General features: G+C 51.7%; 1 protein-coding gene across 6 annotated transcripts in view; it reads right to left on the reverse strand.

Moving 5' to 3' along the window:
• SGMS1 (sphingomyelin synthase 1) overlaps window positions 1-25011 on the reverse strand; it is a 286818-nt gene that overhangs the window by 9971 nt on the left and 251836 nt on the right. For 5 of the 6 annotated variants that reach the window (XM_086679503.1, XM_086679502.1, XM_086679504.1 and 2 more), the window contains one exon: window positions 11374-11491. In XM_086679503.1, the coding sequence (XP_086535629.1) occupies window positions 11374-11491 (118 nt within the window). Of the gene's footprint in view, window positions 1-5866; window positions 9496-11373; window positions 11492-25011 lie in introns of those variants that run through there. The other variant, XM_086679507.1, reaches the window with a different exon arrangement.

Raw genomic sequence — 25011 nt, forward strand, 5'->3', positions numbered from 1 at the left:
AAACAATCTAACCAGGAATTGTTATTAAATAACTGCTTGCTTGCTACTGGAAGCCCAGGCTGGCGGGAGTCCCTATAAAATGATTCTCAAACCTACTGAACCACCATCTGAGGCGACTGGTTAGACTCACACCACAGTGATTCAAATGCGTTGACTTGGGCTACGACTGCGTAACAAATGATGAACGAAATCAGTTTATAATGCCTGTGTAGTAAGTTTGTATCATAGACATCGTCTCTTATCGAGGAAAAAACATTTGGCATAATCAACTGTATTTTTTTAAAAACAAGCACAGAGAACACGTAGAATGTACAAACTACACGTCAGCAGGGTTTCAGTGGAAGCTGGCAGGGTTTCTCCCAGTCTCTGTCCCAAAGGGACTTCTAGAAGTCCCCGCCCCTTGGGCTAGAAAGAGAGGAATTCTCTTGGAAGTCTCCAGTTGTGGGATCTCGGCGGCCTTCGAGTGCAGGCAGAACATACGGGAAGAGACTAAAGAAGAGGAAAAGACAGGAACTCTGGTCTTCTCTCTCATGCTTACTTTAGTTTCATTCCCCAATCTGCCTGCCCCCCTCCTGCGGCACCCTCAAAAAGCTGCTGCGAACATTCTGCGGGGTGTTTCTTACTTGCAGTCGGTGGGAAAGAGCATGGACTGCGCTCACCCCACTGTCGCTGGAGAAGTACCCCGCCCCCCACAACAGGAGGCTGTTGAATGTTCATTTCTGAAAGCAGAGATATTTTGGGGGGACATTCACACCAATCACTTTCTCAGTAGACGCTACAAAGCTGTAGTAATTCACTCTGCGAATTATCGTCTCTTAGGGACACAGAAAAGTCAGTTTTCAGTGAAAATAGAGCAATTTTCTTCAGCATCTGATGAATGGCTAAGAAGTAAACTGGCCCAAATCGCTTAAGCAATAACAAGGCACAGGAAGAAACCGCGAGCAGGAGGAGGCGGGAGAGGCTTCCTAATGACGCAGACTAATCTAGTACAGTTAGAAACCAGTGAGCCCCTGGCTATTAGAAAGCAGGCTTCCCCAAGTTTTCAGGGCTGAGTACCAGAGCGCGTGGATGAGAATTTGTTCACCATCACCCGGTTTGCACATGGTCTAAAGCACTTGCCTCTTCCCTTTGCTGCATCTGAAGAGCAGGGACACTCACCCCCTACTGGCCTGAGAGGGCACACCCGGAACCGAGCTCACCAAATAACGCTGACTCATCCAATGGCTCCGCTCTAACCCTGACGAATGGCTGCAAGGCGACGGGAGTGGAAATGCTACTGAGTATAATCCTTGCCCCTCACCGAGGCTTCGCCCTGCAGAAGCCCTGGAAAATCGGCCCGGCTGGTCCCATCCGCCGGCTGCTCAGTGTTGGAGCTGGGGAGGGGACCCAAGTCCTGGGACCCCATCTGCCACTGTCCGAGGCACTGCAGGCCCCCTGCACACCGCCGGTCCCCCCAGCTTTGCATAAGCCAGGACCTGGGTACACGCGGAGTAACGTTTCCTCCAGCAGCCTCCTCCTGTCCAGATGTTCAGAGGTCACGTCCTGTGATCATGCCCCACTGCAAAGCCATGCAGCCAGGTAGCTCTCAAATTACTCATTCATTCATTCATTCATTCAATGAATCTACCTACTAAGATCAGGGCAAATAAATTTTTGTTATTTGCTGAAGAACAATCTCCCCGCCAAACAGAAACGTCACTCTCCTCTGCCACAAGCCGAGAAGGCCGCTCTGAGCCCCCAGACCACAGACACACCCGCTAGGGAAGCAGGCATCGAGGCACGGATGGGCTGGCGGCATGCCTATCACGCCCGAGCACCTGCAGCTGAGAAACACACGCTCCACACTGCGGCTTCCCTCAGCTTCTCTCCCTGATGACGGAGCCCGAAACGCCAAGACTCCGCGCCCCCTGCGTGTCACCCGGCGGGGCAGCCCTCCCGACCAATGACGCGTCCGTAAGAACTAGCAGGAGTCATGACGGCGTCCTTCGCGGGAGAGGTGGTGTGCCTGCGGGTCGGGTGAACGGTTCTTGTGATTCCGTACTGCCGCCCCGCACGATTTCTCACACCGTCCTACTGCTACTTGGGCGGGCAGGAAATAGGGAGTGGTGACAGGGTGATTCTGTGAACGAAAACGTTAGCTTTCGTGGGGACGGAGACTCCAACTTTTCCACCGAGTTTCCCCATTAACGATCCGGTCGTATCCTCAGCGGCCTGGGGGGTGGTTGCTGCAGAGGCTGTGACGCCCATTTCACAGGCTGTTTCTCTGTTTCACCCACTGAGTCGTCTGGGCTCAGATCCCACCTCTCCCCTCCCTAAGCGAGCTTGCCCCTGGGTCCCTACAGACGGCCTGCTGTTGTCCCCAACGCCTCCCCAGATGACAAAGGCTCCAGAGCATCTCCAGGCTGTGGTGGCGGTTCTCACGAAATCCAGCCCACTTTACGCACGTCATTTCCAGGCAGGTGCACAGGAGTACTCGCTAAAGAGCCACTTTCCATAAGTGGGTTTTTTTTTTTTTTCCATTTAAATCAAACTTCCCTGTTTCTATAAAAGTTGTTCTCGTGGAAATCGTTCACAAGCCAAGGGCACGTTTTCCGCCTTCTCTAACAAGGTGTTTCCCACCTGTCCTTAACTTTCCTCGCCCTGCAGGGCTGGGCTGTGCCGGAGGGGTGCTCCCAATGTCTCTGAGTCTGCCCGCACAGGAGCACAAGCCCCGGGTCGGGGTCCGGCGTCCGGGGGGCTCTGGACGGACACTCTGCCCAATGCGGCCTCAGCGTTCTCTCGTCTGGAAGACGGCAAGAATGATACTTCTTCGCCCGCGGCACCCCCCGGCCAAGGTGAGGGGAGGTCTGCTACAAGTGCCTGCTCCGTTATAAAGTGCGTCCAAACTTCGAGCAGCATGGCAACAACCATGTCCTTCGGGGAGAACCCCACCCCGGCACCCAGCAATCCAGATCGGGGTGGCTGTCCACGCGGCCCTCACCGACTCTCGTCCGTGGTCACAAGGCACTTTTCTGAACCCTTCTCCACGTGGTAACTGCTTCATTCCTGGGAAGACTTCGTTTCACCCACAAATACCGCATCCACCTCCACTGATGTGGAGAGATTTCACTGCACGTCCTCTTAGAACACATTCGTGCAACTTCTAAAAAGACGTTTCCCCCCCTTAAGGTCTGAAGGATCTGGCTCTCTGCACCTCTCCATTGTCAAGTGTATCCATCCATTCTAATACTATGCGGGTTGTTTTCTTTTCTTTCTTTTTTTTTTTTTATTTTGTGGGGGCACGGTCTCTCTAATTATCATCAATAAAACACGGAATGCGCAACCAGCCTCCCTTCCTCCCCCTAAAAACTTCTGTATTTTTTTTATGACCTCTAGTAAAGGAGACTTACCAAAGCTTCACAAAATCTTAAAAAAAGGCTGGCTCCAGATTTCCCATTTTCTTATTTGTTACATTAAATAAATCCAGTATTTCAGCAAAGCACTAATCACCCTTTAACAAAAGTACATTTGCTTTTAGTGTTGAGCGATCCTTTAGCCTCACTTGTTCATGAAGCAAAAATTTATAAGCAAATTCCCTCAGATGTTTATTAGGAAAATCCCTAAATCTAAAGGACAGTACAGGTCTTCCTCGACTGTACTGCCTCCTAATAAACCCACAGTGAGTTGAAAAATGTTAAGTGGAAAATGCGTTTACTGTATCACTGTAAAATCAGAAAATCCTAAGTTGAGCCACTATCCTTGGGAATTGTGTGTCTGATAAACACCCACAGACTCTGTGCTTAGCCTCCTCCATCATCGATGTGCTGCCACCCTTGCTCCATTCTCCCTCTTTTTCCTGGACCAGTTGAGGACAAACTGAATATGCTAGGACGTGTTCCTCCATTGTCACACTCCTAACTTTTAACAACGAGGCAGTATGGTCCCAGTTAAGACATCTCTGGAATGCCCTTCACAGCTCTTATGCCCCAGCCAAGGGTCTGATCAGAGAATGCACAGTGAGGACACTTGTCACAGTCTTAATTTCTCCCAGTCTGCTAGTTTCTCGGTCTTTGTTTTTATGGCGCTGATATTTCTGAAGAGTCCAGCCTCGTTTCTTTACAGAATGTCCCTCAATTTGGGTTTATCTGATTGTTTATGTTCAAGTCCAGGTGAAATGTTATTGGCAGGAATATTACAGAAATGGCAGGCCCTTCTCTGCACACCATAGCGACAAGCATCTCTCATCATTTGTCCCGTGACCGGTTTGATCACTTGGCTACAGGAGTGCCTGCCGGATTTCTCCACCAAATACACACCTCTGCCCCTTTATAATTAATAAGCAGTTTGTGTTCTTTTCTAAATTAGCTAAGTATCATGTATCATGCCCTCAACCTTTCACCTAATGGCCTTAGCACCAATAATGGCTCCTGCTTGAATTACTACTGTAGTCGTCACAAATGGTGATTTTCTAGTATTTCTTTTACCTTTTTCTCCCTCAATTCTTAAAAGCTTTTTTTGCCCTAATGTATTATAATCAACTACTGTCATTATTTCATTGTGATACTATAATTATCTCAAACACAGCCAGCGGGAACCTCTCCAGCAGGGAGTATGGCTTCTCAATGGGACGCCCTGGCCTGCGGTGGCCGGGCAGCCCTTCCCTCAGGACACAAGTCCATTTGTCCATCTGCCCCTACTCTGACACAGTGGAAAATGCTTCCTGGAGACCCATCTGCCACCACCTGTGGGTCTCCCTGGGGTGCCTACTGAGTTCTCTGAGCCTGGTGACCTGCTTACTCTAGACAGCTGCTGCCACGTGGAAAACCTGTCACCTTCCCAGTGTCCCCCAAACACAGCCCTCCCTCTCCACCTCACCTCTAAATCAGGCCATAGTGGCAACACGGCCTCATCGCCTCCCTCACGACCTGAGACGTGGCCAGACTCCCTGCCCCGTCACTAAAGACCGACAGTAACTGGGAGACAGCGGGGGGGGGGGGGGGGCAGCTCTGAATCAACTGTAACTCCCTCACACCCCGGGGGTGCCAAACGACAGGGTGTTCAGGACAGGGGCCCGGCATCCAGCACCTGGGCAAGTCCTCTGTCCCCCCTCCCTCCCAGACAGCTGGAGGGTCCCTCGAAGGGGCACAGGTGACCACCTCTCACTCCTGCTATGCCTTCCCCTGCAGCCTGGCTCCTCAGAAGGGTGACAAGACCCCTCAAGTCTGCCCACCGCGCCTCTCCGGCTTCATCCCTGGCCACTTGCCACTGGGGCCCACACCCAGGGTCACCCCCCTTCCCCAGGCCTCCTCTGTACTTCCCCGTGGCTCAACCCCACCTGATAAACTCCTCACCCTTTGAGACCTGGCCGGGACGGCCGACACCCAGTAGAGTATACTACCTTCTGCGGGCACCATAGGCAGGTGACGGCGATCTGCCGGGTGACTCAGGGGAACCTGGGTGCCCATGGGGGCCCCTGTGGTATCGATCTGTGTATCCTCAAATCTCACCCCACACAGGGCAGGTGCTCTAGAAATGCTTGTTCAGGAAACAATCTCCCTGCCTCACAATCTGGGGGCTCTCTGGGGATGTCCCTTAAATAAAACCACGCAGAAACTCTAAGGCTTATAAAATGACGTAAAACTGCACATATCAAAGGTAAACTATAAGGAAATGGGAATAACTACACAGAAAGCAAGATGAGAAATACGTAAGACAACGATGCATAAAGGACTAATAAACATACGGAAACATTAACACTAAACAGGGCTCTGAGTGATTGTAAAAACTTTCCTCTTCCTGTATTATTTTTAGTGTATCTACAATAAATGTGTAGTTTCTTTAAAATGGAAAAAAATAATCTTTTTAGGAGAGAAAACAATCCAGTGCATTTCTATTTTTTTTTTTTTTTTTTTTTTTTGTCCCTGAAAAAGGAAGAGAGCATTGGAGGCAGACAGAGGAAGAGCCTTGGGATAGGGAAGGGTCTGGAAATTACCTGTGAGAAATAGTTAAAAGTGAGAATGAACACAGAAAGGGGGGGTCACGGTGACGACGGTAAGAAACAGGGCGGCAAGCAGAAAATGAGGTGAAATCGCGCACTGACAAATTAAATCCCACACGATTCCACAACAGGACACGAAGCTACTTTGGTAAGGGACGCAGGCCGTGTTCTCACGGCCGACAAGGCCTGCGGGACCTCGTCACAACCTGGGATCGGCGGGCGTGCAGGGCCGCCTGCCACGGGGCAGCCACCTGAGAAAGCACCAGAAGAGGCCACGAGGTCCCCCCAGGGTGGGAGCGGGGCCTCCACGGCTCAACCTCGGGCTGCAGGAGCTTGGACCTTTCTCGATTCTGGGAGGCGGGCAGGAGAGAGCACGGAGGCTGTTGTGTCCTGACCGCAAAACAGCGAACCCCCGCTGCCACCCAAACACAGCCTGTCCAACGGCGGGCCACGTTCAAATGCACGGGGGCGGGGGTGCAGGGAAGAAAACTCAACTTTGCGCCTGAGGAGAACCACGTCACTAAGACGCCGTGTCAGATCACGGCACCGGCCAGCCGAGCGCCCTTGCTGCCATGTGACCGTGACTCTCTCTGTTCCAAGGTCACCACGGAGACCACACAGCAGAGCCCAGCATGCACCTCAACGTGATCTGAGCCATGGATTCCCTCACAGGGTGACTGGCGAGAGAGCTGAAAACAGCCCACGGTACCTCCTCCGTCAGCCGTGGGCTGTGCGCGAACCTGGGGCCCGGGGCGGGTCTTCCTTTGCCCCGACGGTCAGAGCCAACGTTCATACGGAAAGCTAAGGACACCACAGTATTCGCAAATATTTGCCGTTGCGTTTTCTTTTTTAAAACCGGATCTGAAACAGCGGGAACAAGAGGCAGGAGGCTGTGTTCTGGTTGGTTCACACGCTCCTGGCAGAAAAGCTCTGATGACGGTAACAGGGCCGACGGCGTGACCGGCTGGTGTCCGCTACGCCACAGGACACGTGCGTCCCAGGAGATCCTCATCGAGCAGCTGCACACCGCGACTCCCCTCTGCACGTCCCCAGGGGGACTCAGCTCTGTGGCGGGAGCACTGACGGAGGCCGCCATCCTTCCTGCCCTGGTCACCGCACACGCCCGTCACGGTCCTGCCGAGTGCCGAGCACACGGCCAGGAGATGAGCGTACTGAGTGCCTGCCGCGAGCCTGCCGGGCCCTTCCCCCTGGAAGCCCCGCGTCCTGGGCACCGGCGTTAGGACTCCCAACATGACGGCAGAACCGCCAGACGACGTCACACACAAAGCGTCTTCTACGGCCCAACTCGTCCCACGCAGCTGAATGACGCCGGGACACCGTGCGAGGGCCACCAACCGACAGGCTGGGAAAGGGGTCACGTGGGGAGCTCTCCCCTCTGGAGGCTCTACTTCCCGCCCTGTCTCGGGCCTTTTCATGTGCCCGCATGCAGAACGTGACGGCTCCCGTGCTCACCCAACCTTGGCCCCGTACCACTCAGGGGTCTCCCAAGCGCCTCACGCATAACTATCCCAGTGGGAAGACCCAAGGGGCCTGTGAAACCCTCATTCCCCACGTCAGGTTTTTGCCCAGGGGTACGACCCGCGCGCCCTCCTGCCCTCCCTCCGGGGGACGGCCAAGCACCAGCCGCTGCAGCACTCTGCACAGGGACCACGCGGGTGCGGGCTTGCACCAGGGGGCCGAGGCGCTGTCCACACAGGCACCTCTGCCCCCCCACGCTCACCGGCCCCTGGAGGCGTGCGACGCAGGCCGGCCCGTGACGCGAACGTTCGCCGGACGGGGGAGGGCGTAGGGTTGAAGCATACCCTGCCTTTGGCGTTTTCCGTCGACTGAGCCCTACGTGCTGCCGTCTCCCCCGAGCTCCTTCAGACAGACCCAGAAAGTGTCACTAGTGCTGTGCGGCCACTAAGGAAACTGGGGAACTGAGAAGGTCAACGCAACTGCCCTGGCTGGGAAGCGGCTGTGTGAGACCGTCCTGACTCTGACCTCAGTTGTTCCCACTACTCGTTACTCGGTCGGTTTGTCCTTTTATGGGGTGAGAAGCTCCCTCTCTGTGCAACGGGTCAGGGGGAGGCTGTTCTGCAGGCGAGGCTATGGAGGGCGGGGTGACTTCCTGAGGCTCCTTTCAATCCTGGCTGATTAGCCGTGGGCAGGGCTCTGCAGCAGCAAAGCTAATGTCCAGGGTCCCCCTCTAGCACCCCTTCTCCCCCTTCTGACACCGTTCTAGTCCTCAACTGGTCACTCGATTTCTCGAGCTTGGCCCGCCATGCCAGGGGCAGCCCCGGCCTCCGTGGCCTCCCCGACTCTTCTGTCCAGCATCAGAAACCATTCCCTTGTTCCTGGGGACCATTCCTGCCGACGGAGTCACAACTGAACTGGAATCAAGTCTCCAGAGCCAACTTTCTATTTAGAGAAAAAATGGAGGAGAGAAAAAGGCTAATCGACACTACAAAGGAAAAACCGGATAAATCCAGAACGTGGGATACCCCACGGAATAGCCTGTCTGATCTCCATGGGTTACTAATGGGCTTCAAACAAGAAAAAAGGGAGAAAGGAGAGAGTACTGCCCTAGAATTGGAGACTTAAGAGACAGATCAACTAAATGTAAGGAAGTTGGCTCCTGTAACTTGTACAAACTGATTTTTTTTTTTAAATTTTTTTTTTAACATTTATTTATTTTTGAGACAGAGAGAGACAGAGCATGAACGAGGGAGGGTCAGAGAGAGGGAGATACAGAATCTGAAACAGGCTCCAGGCTCTGAGCTGTCAGCACAGAGCCCGACGCGGGGCTCGAACCCACGGACCACGAGATCATGACCTGAGCTGAAGTCGGCTGCTTAACCAACTGAGCCACCCAGGCGCCCCCAAACTGATGTTTTTAAAGGCATTTTTAAGACAACCAAGATGGGTCTACGAACTGGGAACTGCTGATACCGAGGAATGACAGTTGATTGTGTTCACTACACCAACAGCATGAAAGTTATCAATAAAATGTCCAAAAATTTCAGATGCATACTAAAGTAGATAGCCATGAAATGGCATTACCTGGGGTCTGTTTTAAAATACCTCAAGGGGTGCCTGGGTGGCTCAGTCGGTTAAGCGTCCGACTTCAGCTCAGGTCATGATCTCGCCGTTCCCAAGTTCGAGCCCCACGTCCAGCTCTGCACTGACGGCTCGGAGCCTGGACCCCGCTTCCGATTCTGTGTCTCCCTCTCTCTCTCTCTGCCCCTCCCCCACTCGAGCTTTGCCTCTCTCTCTCCCTCTCTCTCCCTCTCAAAACTAAATAAAAAACATTTAAAAAAATACACATATACTTTTAATTTTTTAAATACGTCAAAATAAAACGAGATGAAGCTAACGTAGCCACTCTTGATAATCACGGCGTCTGGGGGGTTGGGCACGTACAGCTTCCACACATGAGGTTCTCTGCCCTGGGAGATGCGTATGAACGGTTTTAGAATAAAAATTATTTTCTGAATCCTTTCTTCCACGAGCCTGCTCTACAAAAGAAGGAATTAGATTTAACACATTGTAACTAATTGTGCTCACTTTTTTTGCTAAGCTGTACTCACGTTTCATCCCCTCCCACGTTCTTTTATTTAAAAACTCCCAATTTCCAAATGACCATCACGAGGGACGGCCCCGCTCGGGATTTCTGGCAACACCATAAACCAGAGGCACGTCTGAGGTTTTGTTTTTTGGCACAGTTCCTGCTGTGACCTCTTGTTTTTACCAAGAAAAGCCACAACTCTTTATAGCCTCAGGACCTTGGCTGGATTTGCCGATGACTCAGGCAGGCCGTGAGTGCCAATGGGCCCCGGGCGTGGGCCGGCCGGCCTGGGCGCGATGGCAGAGAGAGGCCGTAAGGAGAAACAGAGCGGGAGCCAGGGCAGGGGGGGTGGCCGCACGGCACAGTCCTTCACGGCCGATCCGGTCCGTGGGCCCGGCCAGACTTCCCATCTACCTCAATGAGCGCACCCCACTCCCCGCTGGAAACGCTTCCCGACGTGCAGACTTTTTTTAAGAAGCCGAACTCAACTTAGGCACATACATCTCAACTGTCAGCCTACTACTGAGAACACACGGCTGATCGCCAGCCTCCCCCCCGGAGTCCACGCGCATCACTGGAGCCTCGCGGAGAACATATTTCCTACAGCCCGGCAGTCCCAGGCAGGCACTCAGTTTTCAGAGGCCGCAGAAGGGAGGCTGGCTTCCTGGGAGGAAGAGGGGACGAGGTGGAAGGGGGAGGGCGGTGGGGCTGCTGTGAGGGACGAGCGGAAGCTGGGACCACTTGATCTTTGTGGCGGCTTCTCCAGGGTGAGGAGTCTGAAGTGAACCAGAGGAAGAGAGAAGCAGGGGACCAGCCACCCTCCTGAGCACACGCCTGAGTCTTAGAAGGGAGACCGGTAAGTAAGCACGTAACTTAACGGGGTCCAAACCTTCAAACGATAAAGACTCCGCTTCAAAAATCCAATACGTTTTGCAGCTCTCTTTCATGGTTCCAGCAGAGAAACTCTCTCTTCTGGAAAGAAGAAACTTTATAGAAGGGGAGGGAGCTCAAAGGACATGGGTGTTTTACCAACATCAGCGCGATGCAAAAAGAATCATTCCAAACACATCGGAGCACCCCGTATTTTCTCCCAGCCTCACCGAGGACGCCAGCCTCTCCTTACTGCTTGACAGCTTTGCTGCAAGCCAACATTTTTACAACTCCATCTTCTGCTAATTATTTCAAAAGCTCCAGTGACCTCCCTAGTTGGAAGCATTGCAAGGTAAAAGTTATTTTGTGAACCGGGTGGAAAAACAGAGACGGTAAGAGAGGAACGGTTTACGTCAGCGAAAGGTCTCTGTGCCACCAGAGAGATCGATAGGGCCACACGCGCCTCTGGGGAGCGGTGACCTCGTTCGGGTGGGTGGAGGGCACGAGGGGACAGCGTCTCCTGCTCTGCCGTTAGAGATGACCACCACAGGGATTAGTAGAAAGAAGGAAAAAATATCACTGGAGGCCGAACCTTCCACCTAAGAGAGGGGAAAAAAGCATATACGAGCTCTTGGATCTGTGTCAAGGGAGCGAATGGTATTTTAAAAGTTTGGCAGGAAAAGCAAAGAGCTACACCCACACACGCGGCTTAACCGCCTCCAGCGCACTCACCAGACCACATATGCTCCCAGCTGGGGCGCACTGGCGGGGCCTGGAGATGTGGGGAAGGGGGGAGGGGGTGGGCACCGGGCCATACTGCTCAGTAACCTTCCCAGACACGGGCGGGGGGGCCTTGACTACACTCTGAAGAAACTTCCACCTTCGGCCTTAGTCAAAGGACCCCTGGGCCGGAGGACAGACAGAAAACACAAGAAAAATCACAGTGAGCAAAGATTACCTTCGGAGAGCAGTTGAAATGCATACCGGGCACCGGGAGTGTGGTTACATACATTGTGATACAGCGGTAGAGGTACAGCGTGCCGACTATGCAGAAAAATCTTCTGCTAATGATAGACCTGGAGAAAGGGAAAAACAGGGCACTCAGTCAGGAAATTCTGCAGGTGCATTTCAGTTCTCCGTGACCCGACCAAGCCAACCAACCCAAAGTTCCTTGAGAGTCTAGAATAAGAACGTTCTCATCAAAGCCAATAGATTGCGGTGAGGATTCTGAGAACGATGTTGTGGTTTTTGGTTTTTACTATTAACTGGCCCAGAGAGTCTCAAGTGCTCGCTGTTCCTACTGATTAGGCTTCCCGAAGCCTTAAACCTGAGCTGACCTTCGCTTGACGGGTAAGGCCCCCCCCCCCCCCCCCCCCCCCGCCCCATCGCAGCTGCCTTAGTGTCTATGCTTAAACGCATGCAGTCTCTTCTGTCATAGAAGGAAAATGCTCAGAAAAGCACAATGGCACTGAAGTGCAAATTCAAAATTTTTCTGACCAGGAATGGGTCAAGGACACTGAACAATTTTGCTTGTACGTCCCAGAAAGGGATTCTCCGAGCTGATCTCTGAGAAAGCATGACGTCAAGGCAAAGAGCCTGAGGGCCAGCACGTGAGCCTGCCGCCCCTCTCCGTTTCCTAACCACGTGGCCGTGGGACAGGCCACAGACATCTCTGAGTCGCGCTCTGTGTACCCGTAAACCTGGGGTAATGGCATCAGAAATCCTGTATGGAAAGCCCCCCGTCACACACGCACGGCGGTTACATGGATGGGATAACCAAACAAGCAGGAAAGAGACAGAGAGGCTCTTCGTCCTTCACCTTGATGAGCCTTTCTAATGAATTACCTGACCCACACACATGCACGGGGTACGGAGTTGGCGGTCCACACGGGTCACCTTCAGTTAGATTAAGTTGTACTGACTTCAGGGAATCCTTGGACAAAAACGGTCCCTCCCTTCCTACGTCTAGCCTGTTCTTCCACAGGCCACGATCTCGGTCCTGGGGGCTCCTCCCTCCGCCATGAGCAGTTAAAGGGTTTCCTTGGCCTGGATCGGCCGGAGTTAAACACACAAAAAAGTCTGAGACACAGGGGCCAGGCTTTCCTTTCGGACCCTGGGCGTTCAGTCACTCTACCGTCTACAGTGTTGTTCGATTCTTAGGCAGGATGGACATCCCTACTGCAGTGGGGACTAGAAAGAGAACTTGGTGCCACCCGTATTTTTGGTGGTAACGAGAGGAACAAAAGTAATAGGTTCAGTAACGGGCCAGCTGTGGGAGTAAGAAAGAAGAACAAAGTAACCCACGCAACTGCACTGGCATTTCATTCCTAACTGCACCTGTTGGTGTATGTTACTTACGACATATGGATGGAGTCTGGGTGTTTTACCCCCTCACCCACATTTCAGAAACTGGGTCAGAATTGCTCACCACAGAGGTGGTGTTACTTTCTCTTAGCGAAGCTGTTCACACCACCTCCAAGTGCAAGAATTTACCCAGCACAGAGCTGTCTTGTAAAGGTATGTGCCTCCCGGTACGACAAAAGGCACGATACAATTAAACAATACAGAGAAGGACAATAGTAAAGAACAATATGTACCCCATGAATGTCTGACCGAGAACACTCGAAACACCAAAGTGAATTATAAAGATTATCTTACTTCAGAAGGAAATGCCCTCTCTCACCACCCAGCCCGAACCAACCAGAATTATTTGCAATTTCACTTGACGTACACAAGAAAGACCTAAGACACAAAACTGTTTATTCAGATCTGTTTATCTCTCTAGGGGTAGAAAAACAAAGTGACTGCTACCAGTTAATCTGGGTAAAGACTACAATTAAAATTAAAAAAAAAATTTTTAAGTAAGGGGAGCTTGGGTGGTGGACTCTTGATTTAGGCTCAGGTCAAGGTCTCACAGTCATCTGATCGAGCCCCGCGTCAGGCTCCACACGGAGCATGGAGCCTGCTTGGGATTCTCTCTCTCCCTGTCTCTCTCTCTGTCCGTCCCCACTTGTGCTCTCTCTCTCTCTCTCTCTCAAAAAAAATAAATAAATAAAAATAAATAAAATAATAAGTAAACCTTAAAAAAAAAAAGAAAAAAATTAAAAGTAACAAACATCGAAGATTCAGTCACATTTACTCTTTGACTTGAAGTGAAAACAATCAAATGAATTTATCACGTGACTTCATCAGTACTGACAAGGCCACGAGTTGAAAGTGGCTGTGAGAATCACTTAATCTTTTAAAAATTAATCTTAGAATATCTTCAACATATAAAGTTAAGCTAGGATCTCCCCCCACAAACTTAAGAAAGTAGATCATAAAAGTGTTTCAAAGAAATGTATATACTTAAGGTGCTGATTCCTTCATCAAAAATTTCACACGTTAGAATGTTTTACTTTCTTAGAGGTTCAAAAGTTCGAGATGTGTTTTTTAAAAAGGTTTACAGCAGTTAAAAATGGAACGAGGCAACAAAAAAGCCACAGAGAAAGTGTTAATGAGATATTACGAGAAATCCGGCAAATGCCAAGAACAAGACATCGCTAACTGTCGACACCACAGAGGTGTTCTTCTCGCATGGGGTCATCTCTCCTTTCCCGCCGGAGAGAAGCCTGGTCCCCGTCCGCTCACACTGTGCCCTGACCATGACCTCCTCAGGTACTTGTCTTTGGCCGTGACTATCTGTTTGTCTGTGGACTACTTGACTAATAGGCCCTTACAACTTTTCCTGAGAGAGAGAGAGAAAAAAACCAAAAACAATCCACGTTGGTGAAATGTGATTATAAGAGTACAAGAATAAAAGCACTAATTACTATTTTACAGATAATTATTAAAGACTTGTTAGAGGAGATGTCATGTCTAGAACAGGTGACTGTGAACTTTTCAGCATCCCTAATTTAGAAAGGAAAAAAGTACTCAGAATCTGAATAAATACTACCAAAGTTAGGTGGGTTTTAGCACCTGGCACAACGGTCTGTAAAGTTCTACAGGAAAAAAGGCTGAAAGAAGTCAACACACTACAGTGTGAAATTAAAACACTGGAGAGTCCTTTTGTTTCCCACAAGCTGTCTCTTTCAGCTAATCCACAGCCAGAAAACGTACAAATGCTTTCAGAGCCCAGACCTGGTCTGCCTGCTCTTTATGGAAGCTTCTGGCCCTTAGAACCAACAGGCCTTGAAACACGGCAGTGGACAACAATCCAAGAAGCGAGAAACAAGAGAAGCACACGTGACAGGGACAGGACAGGGAGGCCCGTCGTCTGTGGCGCAGTCGTGGGTCCGCCACGCAGACCCGGCGCTCTGAGGGCATCACACGGGTGCTCGGCCTCTAACAAAGGTGCACCTGGTGACTTGGGCCACCGCAACTAATTTCCTTGAAAATTACTTCCTCACCAGCAAAAGGACACCTCGCTTCCTCCTCACGGATCAGAGAAATGCTACTGAGGTGTCTTTCCAGGCTGTTACGAACAGTAACCAGGATTTTGCCAGATTTCTCCCATATGCCAGGCTCTGTGCCATTTAGCTCTGAAGGCAACCTGCAACGCAATACGATCCTTAGTTCACAGATGGGGAAACTGAGGCTCTGAGTTTAAGCCGAAGTACAAATATATCACACGACACGAAAAGACTCGGGAAATGGGTGTCAAATTGTGTAAGGAACCCCAATTTTACCTGGAGCACACACTCTGTGCACCTACAGATGAGGTGACATCCTAACACATTTAAATCACGTTTAAAAATCTACTTAACTCAGATTTTTCAGTAAGTTAGGGTTTTACGTCATATTTCCTATCGACCAGAACTCTAAAAGATAAGAGTTCTGATGATAATTAGTAGGCACACTAGTTATCACAGTCCGGGACCAGATCCATCTAGATCTCCAGCACTAAAGGCGTCTACCACCATGCACGGCCACGTCTGCTTACCCGCTGGGGTTCGATCTGCGGGTCTGGAACGGCAGCCACGCCTCGGTGTTCCGTCTCGCCCGCACTCCCACACAATGACCTGGCACCTGTTGTCCCTAACTCCACCCGTGCTTCCCTAAAATCCCTTCCACACGGATGAGCCAGGATCATGTTTTTGGAAACAGATAAACAGAACACGGCCTCTGACCCCCTTCAGTGGTTGCCAAATACGTTTACAGTTCGATCCGAAGCCCTTACCAAGCCCAGGAGGCCCGGGGACAGCCCGGCCCGCCTCTGTCCAACCTCACGTCCCGCCGTTCCAGCCGCTGTCGTCCAGATTCAACCCCAGTCCGCTGCCACTGGCGCCCTTGGAATCTACTGTGCAAAGTCCCTCCTGCCTCAGGTAGGACCTCTGTGCCCGCCATTCCATCCGCTCGGTTCCCAGGATGCTGCCTGTCACTCCGTCCTCTGGCAGGAGACTCTGGAGAAGTTCCCTGGTATGCTCTATCCCATCCTTGTGTTTTAATGTCTTCACCACCCCCGCCCCATTCCCATGCTCTGTGGACATTTACTCCAAAGTGGGGTTTTTTTGTTTTGTTTTTTTTGAGAGAGAGAGGGAGCGCGCACACACACTCACGAGCAGGGGAACAGCAGAGAGAGACGGGGGACAGGATCAGAAGCAGGTTCCGTGCTGTCGGCACAAAGCCCAATGTGGGGCTCGAACCCCCGATCCACGAGACCAGAGCTGAAGTTGGACACTTAACCGACTGAGCCACCCAGGTGCCCCTCCAAACTCCAACAGGTTTTAAATGTTCTCCTCCCTTTACTTCCTTGCCACCAGCCCTTGGGTTCCCTGGATAATGTCAGCCCCTCACCACTGCCTACTCAAGTTCAAAGTCCCCTCCACCAGACCCCACAGCTGCCTTACCTGGCAGACACAAAGCCCACTCCCCGGGGCAAAAGAAGCTGCTCATTATTCTCTAAAACCCTAGCTTCTTGCGTTTGCCCTGCATCTCTCTCCTTGGCCTCTGCCATTATCCCGTCTGCAATAATCCCAGCCACCCACCCCAAATGCCATCTCTGCCCAAAGCCTTCCAGATGTCCCCAAATGGACAGAGCCACTTCATCCTCTGCACCACTCTTGAACTTTGCTTCTACTTTATGGTATATTTCACGTGATGCTGACACCGCCATTAGCAACAGAGGGGCTCGTCCCTTCTACCAGGGGAAGCTCTTACACACGGCTGGGCCTCTCTTTTAGTCCCAGTGAGGCTCACGGTGGTACCTGCGACACTGGCCAGACCACGCGGCTCTGGGCCTCAGAACATCGCTTCTTTATTGCCTCTGACAGGCCCTTCCCGCCTCCTTCCGTAAACGACTGTCCTTTAAACTCGTCCATTATCAGCCAGAACTAACTCGCCTCCGACACTCACTCTGCACCTTCCGGCACGTGCAGTAACATTCACAACACCTGCTAGGATGGCTGCATCCACGCAGATCCCCGCAGCTTGGGACCGAGCCGCCCCCCGCCGTCCCGTGTCTTCACAGCCCTCACCCGGGTCCAGACTGGTCCAGGTGGACGGACAGCCATGAAAACCTGGAGCTTAACTCACTACTTTGGGAAAGAAAATCCAAGGAAAGGTTTGTGAAACACACAAAAGGGACAGGGTAAATGCCGTGGGACAAAGAGCAAACGTGCATGCCCCCCCCCAAAGATCTGTAACTCATTTAATATTTCCTGGGCACCCGCAAGGGTGGATGGCACAGCCTGTGAGTCAGGAGACAGACGTGCTCACAGACCCCGCCCAGACAGGTGTCTGTGCATGCAGAATGCCTTTCTCCCTTTTAATGAGCCATCTCAAAGAAATTTTACATCTTTGGTATTAATTATTTTAACCACATTCCTGCTTAGCATATGTTATTGTCCCATTTTACAGAAGGAAAAATTAGGATGTAAAAAGTTCAAGTACTAGCCTGGGGCCAGAGCCAGTCAATGAGAACCACATGGGCCCTTGGTCTCTGGAGTTTCAACCAGCTGTTCTTTTCACTAAAGAAATGGTCAGGGCAAAAGAAAAAAAAAAAAAGGCAATGGCTTAGGTTTTTTTTCTTAAGCTCCATGTAGAAGATGTGCACTCTAATACAATAATTGATTACAAGCAGGAAACGATCCACACTGGCTTAAGGAATTAGCAAAGAACAGGTCATATTATAAAACTGTCCCCACTCAATATATCGATATATACATTATCATTTCCTGGGTTAAACAGAGACTGTAACATAAGGTAAAGAAAAAAAATGTTACTCTACAAGATATGAGAGACGATATCAATATGATCTGCCTGGAACAGTTGTGAAGAATTAACATCAAGTGTCTTCCAGAAACTGCTAGATCTATATGTGCAAAACAGAAGGAGTTACGTTTCTTGTTGGTATTTCAGGCTATTAACAAAAATGATATATGTTCACGTGTACACGTATATACGTGTGTATAAACATGTGTGCTTGTGTTACATATACATACATATAACACATAGCTATACGCACACACATAATGCAAGCACATACATGGTATACCCAAATTCATAGATCTTACGTGTACATAACATATATGCATCATATACATAAATACCTACATGCATACACATGATGCATATAGGTATATGTACACTCACATCTTTCCTACATCAAAACTTACCACCTTGAATCGCCTTTTTAGGGGCTGGTTCTATCACAGCTAGCAGAACTGAACGATTATTGATGTTTGCTCTGGGGCTAATGGATTAACCTTAAAAGTAACACACTCTCCTTTTCACAGAGGGTTTCAGAGGGTTTCTAAAACCGAAATAAGCACATACATCAGCAGCAGTGGCTAACACTGAATTTTTGGCACGGTGATGAGCATAGGGCAACATTCAATAAACGTTAGCCGCTGCTATTATTTATTTGTTCACGTAGGGACGCCCGGCTGGCTCACAGCCGGTAGAGCCTGCGACTCTTGCTCTTGGGGTCCTGAGTTCGAGCCCCACGTTGGGTATGGAGATTACTTCAAATTTTTTAAGATTTTGGTATTTGTTCACGTAATAAAAATACACGTGCTGGGCACTGGGAATGTTGTGCTGCACAGCACGGACGGGAAGCCGGCCTGGGTGCTTGCCTAGCGGTGGAAGGGGCGGACAACTAGCAAGACAAATAAGCAAAATACAGAGCATTTTATCTAGAGAGCGAGGCAGTCAAACTGAGCGAGGGTGTGGGGGAAGGCAGACTGCAGTCTGGGGCTACGCGGGTCGGAGGAGACGTCCCTGTGAATGGGGGTTAGCCAGGAGGATGTCCGTGGCAGGAGATTCCAGACAGAGGCTAGCGTGTGCGGGCGTCTGCTGACAGGTGAGGGGTGGTGGAGTAGAACGTCTGAGGACAGGAGACCTGGGAGGACCCCCCGGGTCGGCACGAGCACTCTGACCTCAAAGCTGTCGTAGCTGGGGGAAGAGGGACGTACACCTGCTTACTCTCACGGTGACACACACGGGCTGCCAGGCTGACAAGTGTATCAGGGGAAGCGGGACCAGGAACAGAGAGACGGGGGGGGGGGGGGGACGCTCCTGTGACAGCCCAGCCCAGAGAGGATGGTGGCAGATCCAGGGCGGCCACAGAGGTGGTGAGGAAGGGTGGGATGCCACTTACTAAGATGGATGTGGTGGGTTAGGCTTGGGAACCAAGAGGGTGTCAAGGACTCAGGCAGGGACTTCAGACAGGTCACCTCAGCCCACAGGACAGTGTTGGGACAGACATTGCCGCCTCACTCCCATCTCGCAGGAAGGAGACAATGCCACTACGGTAATTCTGCAACCTGACCAGATCTACTCGGTTAGTACAGTAAGTGGCTGCAGGGACAGGTGATCTTCCACAAGTAAGATCTGCTGCGTAACTGGGTGCCTGTCACTATCGCAGTGCCGACAGGCTGGCAGGGGACAAATGCGGTGACTTCCAAATCAGACCATGGGTAAGTAATGGTCTGGGAGAGAGCATGCCTGGGTGTGCTATAAAACAGAAAGAAGGTGAACCTAATACTGCTTAAACACCCACTCATGTACAGATTACACATTTCTGAGCACACAGAAAAATATCCCAAGGGCTACAAACCCATTGTTTATGTTTGGCAACCCGACAGGTAACTTCTGTTTTCTTTTTGTTTCACTTCTAATCTGCCTAGAGGCAAGCTGCATTACTTAGTTTTCTTTAGCGTTATAAATAAAAATCGACCCATGAAAATGGTCATTTATTGTGCCTGTGTACTTTTAGTTTCGCTCTCTCCCCCTTTTCTCTTAAGTCTTGGTGGAAAAAACTCTTACAACATTTATGTTAACTTAAAACCTAAACTGCTGTGATTCCAGCATTTAGGGAGCTCTGCAGGGTGAATCCAGTTTCCCTAGAATTCCTAGGACTTAGACTAGCATTTAGGTCTTGAGATCTAACCCGGTAAACAAGAGAAAATACGAGGAGACCGCCTGTCAGCCACCGTGGGAATGAGAAGTCAGGCCGAGCCGGGACTGAGTCCACCACCCAGCTCCTAGAGTGACGGCCCCCTCCTCTGCAAGGAATGTCCCCATCAGAGGAGCTGAAGCAGCTCCCGTGGAAACCTGGGAGGTCAGGATCGCTGGGGAAGATAATGGGACAGAGAAGGTCCTCAGGAAAGGAAAGGAAACAGGATCTCAGCCCAGGTCCTGCAGCCCAGCTGGTGGGAGGGCTGCAATCAAAGGGGAGAGAACTTGCCAGAAACGAATGGCTAACTTGCCATTAGCGAATAAGGTTGAGCGCCCCTGGTCGGCGGTCTCCGGGGGAAAAGCGTGACTGAAACTGGTGGCCGAGGGGATCTCCCAGAGCGGTGGTGAGCTGGGCCCACGTGGGAGGTGACAGGGCGGCACACGGCCAGCATGGAGCCAAGTGCACTTCCTACAAAGCACGGTGGCACAGCAAGACCACTGTCAGGGTTGGGGGGGGGGGGGGCAGGCACACGTGTCTCCGCACGGTGGGCGAGGACACATCAACCCTGCCGCTCAACACAGGGGATCCGTCTTCGGTCTGTCTGTCTGTCTGTCCTAATCACGCCGTCTCGTGCCACCGCATCAGCTAAGAAAGCGTGTCTCCACAGGACAGGGGCACTTCTAGACTGCCTCTCTGCCGCAGAGCCTTCCGGCCCCAACTCACTCCCCGTGGGACCTGTGGCAAGTCAACCCTGCATCTCGGCTTCCCTCGCTGAGAAAGGGGAGCCGCCAATTACGTTAAGGACTGACGGGGTTAAATGACGGGACGCACGTCGAAACCAATTCTTGACCTCAGCTGGTCTGGAATGTGCCACTCGAACGGGGCGACCCTGAGTGCTGGCCACACGGACGGGAGGTGCAAAAGAAAAGAGATGGGGGGGGCTCACGTCCCAGACGCAGCCTGTGTGCAGAGGGGGGCGAAGGCGGGAAGGCGGGTCCCTGAGCCCTCGTCTTGCTTCACTGCTGACAAAGAACACGACAGCCGACCAGTCAATTAAATGAGCCAGGTGTCCCCCCCCCCCCCCCGCCCCAACTCCAGCACTGCACCAACATGGGGGAATGTGTGTCCTTCTGAGCTGTATACCTGGAGTTTGGACAACACACCCTTTCAGAAACTGACGGTGCCTGGGCGGAAGAGAACCCCCACGCGGCTCGGCCGTGCTGGTGCTGGGCCCTGGCAGGCCACCGTCTGCAGGACCTCCTGACCAACAGATCGACAGAACGATGTCTGGACGTCCCAGCAGACCAGCCTCGTGGTCCTCAGCATGAGGTCTGTCTACAGCAGCGGGCAACGGCCTCAAGAAAGGGCTCTTCTGGAACTTGGAAAATGAACTCTGTCGCCTGGGAACATGGGGACACGAGCTTCATCGCAGACGCTCTGAACGCAGAGCTCTGAAAAGCTTAACCACAACCACCGAAGACCCGGCCAGACATGGACAGTAACCGTGGCCATAAAGGACCCTGGGGACTACGGAAGAGCCAAGAGGTAAATGCTCAGATCCAATTAACTACCCGTGAGGAGCAGCACGGGTGCAGGGCAGTCAAGAAGGGGGCAGAACAGACGGTAAATGTTATGGCACAGGGTCCAGCCTGTGCAGTAAGACACGAACCAAAATACAGTGGCTGCTCATCGGCGGGAGATTAGATCCCACTCGCGGGACGAGGTGAAGGCTGCGGATGCGTCCTCAGGCTGGCACATGACCCTCCTGATCAACGCCGCCCGCGAGGCCAGAGCGCTTATCAAAGGACAGAATACGAAACAAGTCCTTTCCCGCGTGGTCTGAACGTCACCCGCACGCTGCTGTCGCCATCCAGAATGCCGTCCCGGTGCCCTGGGTGCCATCCCGGGGAAGCCGGCCGGGAAAACTGCACCTGCCTCTTCCCGTAGGTCAGCGAGGCCCCAGAGACGGTCCTGAGCGGGCTCTGCTGGCACCCTCTCCCTCCTCGCCTTTCGTCTTGGCCCCAACCGTCAAAGGACAGACTCATGGCGGCAGTCTCCCTCTGTGACTCCTTCTAACCTTCTAACTCTTTATGCCGGAATGTTCTACGGCAGGCCCAGGCTGTCTCGAGCACTGAGCTCTTGCGACTGCGCTCCAGGACCCAACTCTCCAGTGGCTCCTTTTTCTCTTCAAATCTTCTCTCCGGCAGTGGGGCCAATAATATATCCTGCGATACTTAATTCGTTCTTACACAATCCCCACCCCCAGCCCCAACGGGCTTGCACTACACCTTTTAGACAAGTATCTGGTCCAAAAGAAGCCACAGGAGCAAACACCTGTCAGGATGAACGTGTGATTGGGTATGTTCAAGCAAGGTGGTGAGAGCTCCTTAGTGAGAGCTCCTTAGCTCGTTAGTGAATTCCAGCTCCTCATTAAATGCTATATAAAATTCAGCAGTTCACAGACAGACCTGAAAGCCTTATATGAGAAATTCTGCAGCCGAAGCCAGTGTTGTGGCTATAAAACATACGGGAGCCCACATGTACTCGCAGCCGTGGCTTCTAGAGCAACAAGGTTTACTCAAATGTCACGTGAGTCTAAGTCACGGCGACGGTCCATCTGGCTGCTGCGATGCGTCCCGAATGGCCTCGCGTCCACTCTATGCTGTGGCCGGAGCAACTTTTTTTTTTCAACGTTTATTTATTTTTGGGACAGAGAGAGACAGAGCATGAACGGGGGAGGGGCAGAGAGAGAGGGAGACACAGAATCGGAAACAGGCTCCAGGCTCTGAGCCATCAGCCCAGAGCCTGACGCGGGGCTCGAACTCACGGACCGCGAGATCGTGACCTGGCTGAAGTCGGACGCTTAACCGACTGCGCCACCCAGGCGCCCCTCGGAGCGACTCCTTTATGACGTGACCCGTTCACGTCATTCTCCTCTGACGACCTGTCACCACACTCAGAACAGCATCCTGTTTATCCGTGGCCCACAACGTCCCCGCTCGCCCACCGTCCACACCCGGCTGACCGTCTGAGTCGCGGCTTCCTCTCAGCTCAGTGGGCCGCACGCGCCCTGAGCTGCTGCTCCAGTGAGCCCGGGGGCCGCTGCACCTGTTGCGTCTCCTGTGTGCATGGCTCCTGCCCCCAACACCGCAGGGTGCTCCCCTCACTTGGGTTCAGGTGTCTGCTCAACTGACTTTTCTTTTTTTTCACTATTTTATTTATTTTAGAGAGACAGAGAGAGTGAGTGAGCGTGAGCAGGGGAGGGGCAGAGAGAGAGGGAGACACAGAATCCCAAGCAGGCTCCCGGCTCTGAGCTGTCAGCACAGAGCCTGATGCGGGGCTCGAACTCCCGAACCGCGAGATCGTGACCTGGGCAGAAGTCGGATGTTCAACCGACTGAGCCCCCAGGAGCCCCTAAACTGACTTTTCTAATCACCGTATCTAAATCGTCATCCCCTTGCTAACCCGTTACAGTGCTTTCTTTATTTTCCTCCATTTCCCTGAACGCTACCTGGAATCACGTATTCATTTGCTCACTGCCTGCTTCCCGCTGGCCACAATACAAGCTCCGCGAGGACACCGGGGCCTCTGCTGCAGCCTCAGGGTCTGTGACAGTGCCTGGCACCTAACAGGCTGCTCAGTAAAGACAAGCTGAAGGAACAAATGAACTTTAAATGAGCACTTTCTGTGTGTCACTCTCCATACCCGGCAGCGGGGCCTAAAGATGAGTGACAAGTGGGACCGAGGCCTCTCCCTCAGGGACTTAAAACCCGGCAGCGAGGGAGACCACCCGCAACGAGGAGAAAGCACTGGGACGGGGGCATGGAGCGTTCCCAGGAAACTGGAGCAGGGTAGTCAGAGATGAGGCAGGACTGGGGCCAGACCCTGAAGGACCCCGAACTGCATGCTGAGGAACTAGGCCTCCCTCTGAGGACCCACCACACATCACTAGGCAGCAACAGAAAGACGTACAGAACCTGAAGTCAGACTCGCCAGAATGCAGTGGCTGTCTGTGTGACGCAAGTCGACACGCTACAGGCTTCTAAGTAAATCCACGACATGCCGTAGGCTTCTAGACAATGCCACTGCCCACGCACGCGGAGGACCGGAAGAAAAAGATGGTGACTTGGTTTGGGACAAGTTGAGTTTGTGGCACCTGAGGATGCCGCTCTAAGCCACAAGCATTTCTCTGGGGGTTGGGAGACCCTTGACTGACTGGGAAAGTCTACCATCCTGCTCCTTGACCTTCTGCTCTGTCGGGGGCTCACAAGGTCCCGGGGGCTCAGCTACACGTATCACACACAGGCACCACCGTGTTAGCTGGGATTCAACCACGCGTGAGGAACCCTTACCGCATCTGTCAGGGGTGACATGTTCTCTGTCCTGCTTTCTTAAAACAAGGGATACCTGTTGCAGGCAAGTCTGACACAAATGCAGAGATTTCCAAGGAGTTTTTCCTAGTCAATGGCTTCAAAGTCCAATTCTAAATGGGAGACGACATTATGCACGATTTTAAAGATGAAAAAGTTCCATGGCACAACAGATCAATGGAATGGAATACAGAACCCAGCAATGGACCCACAAACATATGGCCAACTAACCTTTCACAAAGCAGGAAAGAATATCCAATGGAATAAAGACCATCTCTTCAGCAAATGGTGCTGGGAAAACTGGACAGCGACATGCAGAAAAATGAACCCGGACCACTTTCTTACCCCATACACAAAAATAAACTCAAAATGGATGAAAGCCCTCAATGTAAGACAGGAAGCCATCAACATCCTTAAGGAGAAAGCAGGCAAAAACCTCTTTGATCTTGGCCCCAGCAACTTCTTACTCAACAGGTCTCCGTAGGCAAGGGAAACAAAAGCAAAAATCAACTATTGGGACCTCATCAAAATAAAAAGCTTCTGCACAGCAAAGGAAACCATCAGTAAAACCAAAAGGCATCCGATGGAATGGGAGAAGATATTTGCAAATGACAGATCAGATACAGGGTTAGTATCCAAAATCTATAAAGAACTTACCAAACTCAACACCCTAAAAACAAATAATCCAGTGAAGACATGGGCAAAAGACATGAGTAGACACTTCTCCAAAGAAGATATCCAGGTGGCCAACCGGCACATGAAAAAATGCTCAACATCACTCATCGTCAGGGAAATACAAATCGAAACCACAATGAGATACTGCCCCAAACCTGTCAGAATAGCT

The sequence above is a fragment of the Puma concolor genome, chromosome D2 (assembly GCF_028749965.1).
Source record: "Puma concolor isolate L17-30 chromosome D2, mPumCon1.1.hap2, whole genome shotgun sequence".
NCBI lineage: Eukaryota > Metazoa > Chordata > Mammalia > Carnivora > Felidae > Puma > Puma concolor.